The 12,293-nt window shown below is 43.1% G+C and overlaps 1 protein-coding gene across 1 annotated transcript in view; it reads right to left on the bottom strand.

Moving 5' to 3' along the window:
* The window catches only part of podxl (podocalyxin-like), a 168,461-nt gene that overhangs the window by 18,055 nt on the left and 138,113 nt on the right, over nt 1-12,293 (bottom strand). Inside the window, exon 5 of the mRNA XM_063073053.1 lies at nt 5,432-5,579. Within this exon, the coding sequence (XP_062929123.1) occupies nt 5,432-5,579 (148 nt within the window). The remainder of the gene's footprint in view (nt 1-5,431; nt 5,580-12,293) is intronic.

Below are 12,293 nucleotides of genomic sequence, written 5' to 3'. Positions count from 1 at the left end.
ACTGCTGGAGTCAGTTATCAAGGATGTGATAACAGCACATTTGGAAAGCGGTGAAATGATCGGACAAAGTCAGCATGGATTTGTGAAAGGAAAATCATGTCTGACGAATCTCATAGAATTTTTTGAGGATGTAACTAGTAGAGTGGATAGGGGAGAACCAGTGGATGTGGTATATTTGGATTTTCAAAAGGCTTTTGACAAGGTCCCACACAGGAGATTAGTGTGCAAACTTAAAGCACACGGTATTGGGGGTAAGGTATTGGTGTGGGTGGAGAATTGGTTAGCAGACAGGAAGCAAAGAGTGGGAATAAACGGGACCTTTTCAGAATGGCAGGCGGTGACTAGTGGGGTACCGCAAGGCTCAGTGCTGGGACCCCAGTTGTTTACAATATATATTAATGACTTGGATGAGGGAATTAAATACAGCATCTCCAAGTTTGCGGATGACACGAAGCTGGGTGGCAGTGTTAGCAGTGAGGAGGATGCTAAGAGGATGCAGGGTGACTTGGATAGGTTGGGTGAGTGGGCAAATTCATGGCAGATGCAATTTAATGTGGATAAATGTGAAGTTATCCACTTTGGTGGCAAAAATAGGAAAACAGATTATTATCTGAATGGTGGCCGATTAGGAAAAGGGGAGGTGCAACGAGACCTGGGTGTCATTATACACCAGTCATTGAAAGTGGGCATGCAGGTACAGCAGGTGGTGAAAAAGGCGAACGGTATGCTGGCATTTATAGCGAGAGGATTCGAGTACAGGAGCAGGGAGGTACTACTGCAGTTGTACAAGGCCTTGGTGAGACCACACCTGGAGTATTGTGTGCAGTTTTGGTCCCCTAATCTGAGGAAAGACATCTTTGCCATAGAGGGAGTACAAAGAAGGTTCACCAGATTGATTCCTGGGATGGCAGGTCTTTCATATGAAGAAAGACTGGATGAACTGGGCTTGTACTCGTTGGAATTTAGAAGATTGAGGGGGGATCTGATTGAAACGTATAAGATCCTAAAGGGATTGGACAGGCTAGATGCGGGAAGATTGTTCCTGATGTTGGGGAGGTCTAGAACGAGGGGTCACAGTTTGAGGATAGAGGGGAAGCCTTTTAGGACCGAGGTTAGGAAAAACTTCTTCACACAGAGAGTGGTGAATCTGTGGAATTCTCTGCCACAGCAAACTGTTGAGGCCAGTTCATTAGCTATGTTTAAAAGGAAGTTAGATATGGCCCTTGTGGCTACAGGGGTCAGGGGGTATGGAGGGAAGGCTGGGTTCTGAGTTGGATGATCAGCCATGATCATAATAAATGGCGGTGCAGGCTCGAAGGGCCGAATGGCCTACTCCTGCACCTATTTTCTATGTTTCTATGTTTCAACATAGCATGCCATTTCCTGTACTTAGTAGTTTGATTTATGAAGGCTACTCTGTCAACAGCTTTCTTTACAACCCTATCTACCTGTGACACCACTTTGAATGAATTCTGGAGCTGTAATTGCAGGTCTCTTTGTTCTACCACACTCCTCAGTGCCCTGCTGTTCACTGTGTAAAACCTACCTTGGCTGGCCCCACCGAAGGGCAACACCTTGCACTTATCTGCACTAAACTCCATCTGCCACTTTCCAGCTGGTCCAGGTCCCACTGCAAGCCATGACAATCTTCCTCCCAGTCCACTACACCCCCTGTCTTGGTGATTCAGTTTACTACATTATCATCCAGATCATTGACATAAATGACAAACCAACAGACACTGCTCTGTCCTCTGTGGCTCACCACTAGGCACAGGCCTCCAGTCAGAAAGGCAACCATCTACTACCATTCTCTGGCTTCCAATTTACTCCCTCATCTTGAATGCCAAGTGTCTACACTTTCTTGATCAACCTCACATGCAGGACCTTGTCAAATGCCTACTTAAGTACATGCAGACAACATCCACTGTCTTGCCTTCATCAATTTTCCTGGCAACCTCCTCAAAAACTCTAAGATTGGATAGATGTGGATATCCAAGGATATGCTGAGCTCAGCCTGCAAGTTTTGCTATACATTCTGCTGCCAAAATCGCACACCCATCATGCTGGGCAGAATGACACAGAAAACAATAAAGCAGAACACTGCAAGCAACAAGAGGGAAACAAGCCCCGTTCCTCCCTCTCATGCATGACAGAAAACAAAAAGTAGGAACTAACAGGTCCCTTTCAGAATGGCAGGCAGTGACTAGTGGGGTACCGCTAGTCAGTGCTGGGACCACAGCTATTTACAATATACATTAATGATTTAGATGAAGGGATTAAAAGTAACATTAGCAAATTTGCAGATGACACAAAGCTGGGTGGCAGTGTGAAATGTGAGGAGGATGTTATGAGAATGCAGGGTGACTTGGACAGGTTGGGTGAGTGGGCGGATGCATGGCAGATGCAGTTTAATGTGCATAAATGTGAGGTTATCCACTTTGGTGGCAAGAACAAGAAGGCAAATTACTAGCTGAATAGTGTCAAGTTAGGAAAAGGGGAAGTACAATGAGATCTAGGTGTCCTTGTTCATCAGTCACTGAAAGTAAGCATGCAGGTACAGCAGGCAGTGAAGAAAGCTAATGGCATGCTGGCCTTCATAACAAGGGGAGTTGAGTATAGGAGCAAAGAGGTCCTCCTGCAGTTGTACTGGGCCCTGGTGAGACCACACCTGGAGTATTGTGTGCAGTTTTAGTCTCCAAATTTGAGGAAGGAAGGACATTCTTGCTATTAAGGGATTGCAGCGGAGGTTCACAAGGTTAATTCCCAGGATGGCGGGGCTGTCATATGTTGAAAGATTGGAGCGACTGGGCTTGTATACACTGGAATTTAGAAGAATGAGAGGGGGTCTGATTGAAACCTATAAGATTATTAAGGGATTGGACAGGCTAGAGGCAGGAAACATGTTCCCAATGTTGGGGGAGTCCAGAACCAGAGGCCACAGATTATAAATAAGGGATAGGCCATTTAGTATGGAGTTGAGGAAAAACTTTTTCACCCAGAGAGTTGTGGATCTATGGAATGCTCTGCCTCAGAAGGCAGTGGAGGCCAATTTTCTGGATTCTTTCAAGAAAGAGTTAGATAGAGCTCTTAAAGATAGCGGAGTGAAGGGATATGGGGAGAAGGCAGGAACAGGGTACTGATTGTGGATGATCAGCCATGATCACAGTGAATGGTGGTACTGGCTCGAAGGGCCTAATGGCCTACTTCTGCACCTATTGTCTATTGCACATACACAAAACTGTGGCTCTTGCTTATCCCCTTCCCTAACCTTTTTACACCTACAGCCTCTCTTCCATCTTTTAGAGTTTCTACTCAAAACATTGACTGTCCACTTTCATCCATCAGTACTGCCTGACCCACTGAGTTCCTCTAGGTTTTTGTGAGTTGCATGTAAATCCTGTAAGTGACTCACTTAGATAATCCAAGACCTTTCCACCTTCCTCAAGACAGGGCAGGAGTGCAATAGAATGCCCTCAGCCTGCTGGGTAAGTCCTACAAAATGCTACCTTGGCGCCTCACCGTGGCGTAGGAGTGACACTGGTCGAACATCAGCAAAGTGCGGCCGAGATTAGTTCTCTGGCAGGTCTAACCGAGCCGTGAAGGTGATGTTCCATCGGCATACTACTAGACTAGATCTAGCAGTAGGATCGTGGCTAGCTAAGTCAAGGAGGTAAGCATACCTTTGCTACTTTGTAGAGTATGCCTCTTCAGGCAAAGGCTGCACCCAGCGAGGACGCCAGCAGCAGGGCGTCTGATGGTGTCTGTGACCGATGAATCCAAAAGGGTCAACGGTACAGCCACCCCGGTGGCATGCGGAGGAACCAGAGTGCTGGTCAACGGACTAGACTAGACTAGTTAGTTGTCACTGTGGGCAGCTTCCTTATCCGCTAAGTCTGTTACACTCCTGTGTACCACTTAGCATCAGATTTGGAATCCCAGAGAGACGGTATGGTGGGGGCACGACACCATCTGTCTTATTACTGTGCAAGGCATGTCAGTCAACATCAAAATCGATGGACACCCGAAGAAGGGAAAGTAGAGTGCCAGTGGAGGTTAGGAAGCTTAAGACCATTTCATAGTGGAGGCTGTCATGCAAAAGTTAGAAAAGACAGTGTTGCCAATTATAAACCCTAAAATTTGGGTCCATTATGTCAATGATACCTTCGTCATAGTAAAACGCAGTGAAATTGAAAGAACTTCTAAACTAATCAATGATGAATTCAACAACATCATGTTCATGATAGAAACAGAAACCGAGGGGAAACTGGCATTTTTGGATGTGCTTACCAGTAGAAACACTGACAGCACTTTAGGAACATCCATTTACCATAAGGGAACACATACAGATCAGATCCTGAACTATCACGGTAAGCATCCAAATGCACACAAGAAAGATGTATCAAAGCTTTGTTCTGCAGAGCAGAGATGTACTGCTGTATGGCGGAGCTACAGAATAAAGAGGAGTGACATCTTTTCAAAGTACTCAGACAAAACAACTGCCCATGGAACTTTATATGAAGATGTCTATGAGTTTGAAAATGCACCCACAAAGAACGATCATAAACTAATGTGGGCAAAATTCCAGACGAGGCACAGAGTTCGCCACACAACCAATCAGCCACAAGACCCCTTCACTACGTCACTACTGAGTTTCCGTAATGATGACAAATCAACTGATTGATAAGTATCTAGAAACCAAGCATTCGGAGGACACACTACAAGTGAATAGCGCACTGATGATGTCTCCACACATGGAAATTGATTGCCAAAACCAGAGAACAACTCAACAACCACCCGAACTACACATTTTCTCAGTTACTTCCAATGGATGCATTTGACTTTAGCTTCTCCTGCCTACGTGTTCCTCTGTTCTTACGGTCTTAAAAGAGCCAGGAAGTCGTGTTGTAGTTGTTAGGCGGCACTTGAAGTATTGTGTGCAGTTCTGGTTGCTCATTACAGGAAGTTACGGAAAGTTTGGAGAGTGTGCAGAAAACGTTTCTCAGGATTAGAGGGCATGTGCTCTGAGGAGAAGTTAGACAGACTTGGGTTGTTTTCTGTGGAATACCAGAAGCTAAGAAGCAACCCAACAGAAGAATGTAAAATGATGAAAGACGTTGATAGGGTAGACAGCCAGAATCTTTCATCCAGAGCAGAAATGCAGAATACATGAGGGCAAAGTTTTAAGGAGAGAGGGTGAAAGTTTAAAAGGGGATGTTTTTTAACCTAGGGAGTGGTAGATGTCTGTAATGCACAGCTAGGGTGGTAGTGGAACAAACAGAATAGGAGCAGTTGGGAGACTTTTAGATAGGTATATGAATTTGCATCGAATGGAGAAATATAGGTATATGAATTTGCATCGAATGGAGAAATATGGACCATGTGATTAATGTGGCATCAACTATTCTGTGTCCTCTGAACCACCGGCTCTTACCTTTATAATAGACGTTGACAAGCAGCTGTTCTTTGCTGGAGCTCAACTGGACCTCACATGTATCGAACGCTGACAGATTTATTTTCGTGGCCAACATAGAGCAGGCCTTCTTGGCCAGATCCTTTCCTTTTTCATTCACAAAGTTTTCCTGGAATTATTGAACAAGAGAAGGACACGATATTAGATTTACAAATAAATGGAAAGATTCTTTCTGAGCTCAATGGTCATGTAGCCATGTTGTAAATGCTTCTCGTGCGATTCAGGACAATTGGCTGCCAGCTCACAGTTCTCAGCCATTGTCAACAAACGTGAATCATTGCACAAGTGGAAGACAAGAACCATGTGTGATTTTCTTGTGTGGAATTACAGATAAACTGTCCATTCAGACCAAGTGGTGAATGCTGCCATTTATACGTTACCCGAGTCTTCTCTCACCACACCTCATGTGACCTTTCCTTTCCTTACTCCTGCATGTTTGTCCCTAACAAGGACTTTCATCCTGTTTTCATTAGACTACTAAATGGACTCTTGCATGATGACATGAACTCTTGACAATCTATTTTCACAATCTACCTCGTAATGTCCTTCCGCCTTATTGGCTGCCTGCATCTGTAACACAGGGTTTTGCATTCGCTGTTGCTTTGCCCTTGTATTGCCTCAAAGTGAAAGGATCCATAGGGATGGCACAGAAAATAAAACTTTTCACTGTTTCACGTGACAATAATAAACCAATATCCTCACCCAGGTTGTTCACCTCTTGACAGCAAGCTCCACATCCTCAGAGGTCTCTAAGCAGGAAGTACAGTAGTGTAGTAGAACATGCACAAAATGCTGGAGGATCTCAGCAGATCAGGCAGCATCTTGGGAGAGGAAAAAGGTATCAGTGTTTCAGGCCGAAACCCTTCATCGGGACTGGAAAGGAAGGAGGAAGAAGGAAGAAATGTGTAACATGCTGAAGTAAAAGTATGATAGGGACAGTAAAACATCTGGCAAACAAACCTCCCTGTTCACTGTGCGAGTGAGAAAACAGCACGATGTCCTTGCTTAGTATAACTGTTCAGTCGCAAGGCAGTCTGAAACAATGTTGTGATGAGCAGCAACAAACTTTGGTGGGTGGTCCTGTCAATCCAGTGGGTGATGTCAACAGTGATGTCACTTGCATGTTGGATTGCAGCCAACATTGAATAGACCCCAGAAACAGTGAATTTGGGGACTCCAAGGAACTGCAAAATGAATACCACACTGACTCGACAGAGACCTCTGGTGGCTGAAGTGATGATGACAGCGGCGAGGTGACTGGTCTGGCAGCCATGTCACTACTTGCTCCAATAAAAACTACGGGAGTAAAAGCACACAAGAAAGACAATAGAAATTATGAAAGAAAACAGGATGTCTACCATCAACCTCCAGAACTAGGAAAAATTGACAAATGGTCCAAAGAAATTCCATATCCTAAAATAAGAAACTTAGAGGCTTGGTCTGAACTTCTGTGAATTAAGAACATATACAAATTGCATCCATATGATGGCAGTTAAATTTTAGCTCCCCCACCGGACTTAGTCTGATGAGGAGGGTGTGAGGACACCCAGCAGGACTGAAAAAAACAGGACCTGACAAAGGGCCGATGAGCTCCTTGTGAGCCAGCGGCTATCTTCCGTGGAAGAGATTAAAGCCTCACCACGTATCTACGAATCGTATGCTATGCACTTAGTTAGAAGAGACACGATGAACTTGGGCGCTGCACCGTGTGTCTGGACCTGCCCTAGGCCTCCGCCTAAGGAAGGGCTGAGCTCGAAGAAGCGGCCGCGGCTGGAGGCCAACACGGCCTCAGGCTTGAGTTCAGCGGGGGCGGCGGTGGGCGGTGCCAAGGCGGCCAGCGGGAACAAACTGGAGGAGAGGCTGTACTCGGTGCTGTCGCAAGATCGAAGAAGATGGAGGTGCGTAGCTGCCAACCCCGGATTCGGGACGGCACCCACTGACTGACTGACTGTCAAATTGCTTCCATATGTTGGCAGTTAAATTTTAGCTACCATGCTGTCTTCTCAGCAAATAAGACAGTTGATATGTTGAGTTAAAGATGGTGTGGGAGAAGATAAACAGAATTTACCATATGATTGGGATATAATTCATAAATGGTTGGAATGTCAATCTCCAACACAGTCCGATGGGAGGAAAGTGGAGGAACAGCACCTCATATTCTGTCTGGGTAGCCTCCAACCTGATGCCATGAACATCGATTTCTCGAATTTCACGTAATGCCCTCCATCTCCCTCTCCTTCACCATTTCCCATCCCCCTTTACCTCCATGCCCACCCATCACCTCCTTCTGGTGCTCCTCCCCCTTTTCTTTCTTCCATGGCCACCTGTCTCTTTCACCTACTTCCCAGCTCTTCACTTCATCCCTCCCCCTTCAGGTTTCATGTATAACCTTGTGCTTCTCTCTTCCCTCCCCCACCTTTTAAATCTACTCCTCAGCATTTTTTCTCCAGTCCTGCTAAAGGGTCTTGGCCCAAAATGTCGACTGTACTCTTTTCCATAGAAGTTGCCTGGCCTGCTGAGTTCCTCCAGCATTTTGTGTGTGTTGCTCAGATTTTCAGCTTTTGCAGATTTCCTCTTGTTTGTGGGAGGAAAGTAAGTGGTTGCTAACAAAAGGCTTCCGAGGATGTTTCTGAACATGAAGACTGCTAATGGACAGGATGGGTCAGCTGATCAGAAGTATGAGGAATAACTGAAGATAATACAGAAGAATCCACATATGACCTCTCAAGTTGGTCTTCGTGGATGGCTTGAAACTAGATGTTGTCAAAACAGTGAGGCTAACAAAGCAAATTGGAGTGAGACTGTCATTTCCTACGGTAATCTGGTGCAGACTGACCAAAAAGTGGAGTGAGATATTGAAGTCTGACTAAGATTAGTACAAATGAACCAACAGTCTACGCCTGCTAACAACAGAGCAAGTGGAACTGGAATTCACAGCAATATGTTAATTTACCAGTTGGAAATGAATGTGGTGTATTTTATTTGCTCAATTATCTCGCCTTCAAGTGACACCCAATGCAAATTTGGATAAGGCATAATTGCAACAAGAGAAACTGATTTCCTTGCGATTTACAGAAATGATTTACTTGTGACAGAAGATTTCCCTAGACAAACGATCACGCAAAGGCCATTACAGTTAGTCGCTGGGTTAAGAACGTCTGACTTACGGACAACCCGTACTTATGAACGGACTGCCATAAAGCCTATTATATTAAAAATTTGAGTTAAATACAATGGTTCGTAATAATAAATGCACGCACTATTTTGTGACGCTCATGAAAACATTGCGCGGATTCAGCGGTTCGTTGGCTTTTAAGTTAGATCACATTGCTGTTAACTCTGTGTTGAGTGTGTAACTTTATATTTGGCTTAAATTTTTCTCTTATTTACCCTTGTAACCATGCCTCCAAAGCGTAAATCCGATGCAAGTGCTGGTGATGCATCAAAGAAAAGAAAAATGATCACGATTGAAAATAAAGTGGAAATAATAAAGTGATTGGAAAGAGGTAAAAGCCATCGGTCACTGGAAAAGCGTTAGGTCAACGATCGGAACAATTTTAACCATATAACCATATAACAATTACAGCACGGAAACAGGCCATCACGGCCCTTCTAGTCTGCGCCGAACTCTTACCCTATCCTAGTCCCACCGACCTGCACTCAGCCTATAACCCTCCATTCCTTTCCTGTCCATATATCTATCCAATTTAACTTTAAACGACAACATAGAACCTGCCTCAACCACTTCTGCTGGAAGCTCGTTTCACACAGCTACCACTCTCTGAGTAAAGAAGTTCCCCCTCATGTTACCCCTAAACTTTTACCCTTTAACTCTCAACTCATGTCCTCTTGTTTGAATCTCCCCCACTCTCAATGGAAAAAGTCTAACCACGTCAACTCTATCAATCCCCTTCATAATTTTAAATACCTCTATCAAGTCCCCCCCTCAAACTTCTACGCTCCAAAGAATAAAGACCTAACTTGTTCAACCTGTCTCTGTAACTTAGGAGATGAAACCCAGGCAACATTTTAGTAAACTTCCTCTGTACTCTCTCAATTTTATTGACATCTTTCCTATAATTTGGTGACCAGAACTGTACACAATACTCCAGATATGGCCTCACCTATGCCTTATACAAATTCAACATTACATCCCAACTCCTATACTCAATGCTCTGATTAATAAAGGCCAGCAAACCAAAAGCTTTCTTCACCACCCTATCCACATGAGATTCCATCTTCAGGGAAATATGCACCATTATTCCTAGATCCCTCTGTTCTAAAGCATTCTTTAATGCCCTACCATTTACCATGTATGTCCTATCTTGATTAGTCCGACCAAAATGTAGCACCTCACATTTTTCAGCATTAGACTCCATCTGCCATCTTTCAGCCCACTCTTCTAACCGGCCTAAATCTCCCTGCAAGTTTTGAAAACCTACCTCATCATCCACAACTCCACCTATCTGAGTATCATCTGCATTTTAAAGGATAAAGTGAGAATAATGGAGCATGTGAAAGGCCCTGCCCCGATGAAAGCTACAATTATTACTAAGCAATGCAGTGGTTTAATTATTGAAATTGAAAGGCTATTGATAATTTGGTTAGACGATCAAAATCAGAGTAATATGCCTATTAGCCTTACTTTAGTGCAAGAAAAGGCTCGAAGCCCTTTCGATGATTTTAAAGCTGCACTGTATTATGTACTGTATTATTATGTTTAAGATGTTTTGGTGTATTTGGAAGTGTTTCTCAAGTGTTTTATAAACATAGAAAGGTAAAATATATACTATGACAAACATCTGACTAACTGATGCAAAATAAGAACCAGACGTACCTGTTCCGACTTACCTACAAATTTGACTTAAAGACAGACTTAGGAACGGATCTGGTTCGTAACCCAGGGACTGCCTGTATATCAGCAAAACCAACTAAAACAGTCCAGCAGCTTTGATCATTTCTGGGTTTGTGTAACTACAACAGAGCAAGGGTCGATTCATATGCTGAAATTGCTCAACCTCTCAGTAGTCTGCTGAAAGGCAGCAAGCACTCCGACGACCCTGTGCTCGTAATCAAGAGCAGATGGAAGCTTTTCAAACATTTACGTGATGTTAACTACTGCACCTGCATTGTGAATCACTGATATGGAAAGACCATTTACTCTGCATGTCAACGAGAAGTGTATATATGACAGCAGTTTCAACTCAAGAACTGGGAGCCCAACAATGTCCTGTTGGTTATCACTCTGCCAAACGTAAAGGTCATTCCGAAATGACCACAATGGAAAGCTGTGGAAACGCATCTGCAGACAAAACTACAGAAAGGGCAGCAAGGGAAGGCACAAAGAAAATAGAAGAAAACCTGACAGTTGGAACTGCGGAAAGCAAGTTGAACTCTGTGCAAGATTATTTGAGAAATGCAAAATCAACGATCAGTCCAAGGAAAGTAGTCCTAGCCCTGGATGAAAAATCTCAAGAGAGGCTGATAAACATACTATAGCAGACAGTTTAATTGATTATTGTGTGAAATTAACCCACATTGTTTAATCAGTTTTTTAAAAACAGGTTTTTGCTGCTTGGAGTGGTCTTTTGGAAGGAGGATATTCCTGTGGGTCCTGAACCGCTGGGAGCTCAGTGGCAAGGTCCTTACCAAGTACTGTTAATTATCAATTCAGCAGTCAGGGCAGAAGGCAAAAGCAACTGGATACATGCCAGCCGCTGCAGGCCAGTTGAAGTGACACCAGATTAAGACGAGTACTGTGAGAAGACTTCAAGCAGGAATATAATTATTGGGCATTATGGACTTCATTTTGATGTTTGTTGTCATTCTATATTTAGCTACTTCCCCTACTTATGATGTGCCAGTAGAAATGACTTGTAATGTATACTTACAGGTATCACACGAATATGCAGATGCTGTTAATGTTTCAAATTGTTGGGTATGTCAATACATACCACATACCAAAAGTATTCACCAACAAATGTTAGGCATTCCTACAGATCTAGAGCAAGTACGTCCCCTTTTCATTAAGCATTCCAGTGATGGTGAAGTAGGTATGTTACCTGTGCTTCATCATTCTGATGAGGTCTGTGAGTACACAATGGTCGTACACCACACCTATCATCTTAAACTGAGTAACTTATGTGAATACGATAAACATGATTTGAGAAATTACACATCTGACCCCTATCCGCATTATAGCCTTAGATATAACTAATTTGGCTGACCACATTCATAAAGAAGTTGCTGATAGATGGGATTTCTTTAATTGGATTCATTTCAGTCTTGGAAGCTGGGGTCACTCAATATTAAAAGTCATAATATTCATTTTAATATGCATTATTATAATCTACATTTTTTTGTGTTTGTTTTAAAGGCAATCATCACCAGAATAATCCAAATTCATATAAGTGTTCCTGATATATGCAATCATGATGTAATGCTATGAATACTTTGAAGATATATTCTTTGATATTATACATTTGATGTAGTTTTGATACTCTGTAGCATAGATACTTTAAGTTTTTCTGCCTCTGAGTTTTCTGATGTAGTGATTCTAAATGTGTGATTTAGAATAAAAAGTGGTGGTGGGATTGTTGGAATCAGATGTCTTTTATGCATTTAATAAGGTAATAGTTGAGTTAGTAAGTTTTTAGCAAGATTGAAATTATAGTTTATAATATATATTTTTAAAAAGTCAGTATTTTTCACAATATGTGGTGCTTGATTCCACCTACAGGTGTCAAAGCAGTATGGCAGTTACACGCAAACACAAGGAAATCTGCAGATGCTGGAATTTCAAGCAACACATACAAAAGTTGCT

Source organism: Mobula hypostoma, chromosome 20, assembly GCF_963921235.1.
Source record: "Mobula hypostoma chromosome 20, sMobHyp1.1, whole genome shotgun sequence".
In the NCBI taxonomy this organism is placed as follows: Eukaryota; Metazoa; Chordata; class Chondrichthyes; order Myliobatiformes; family Myliobatidae; genus Mobula; species Mobula hypostoma.
The sequence above is the reverse complement of the archived record's forward strand: the minus strand, read 5'-3'. Positions and strand labels throughout refer to the sequence as shown.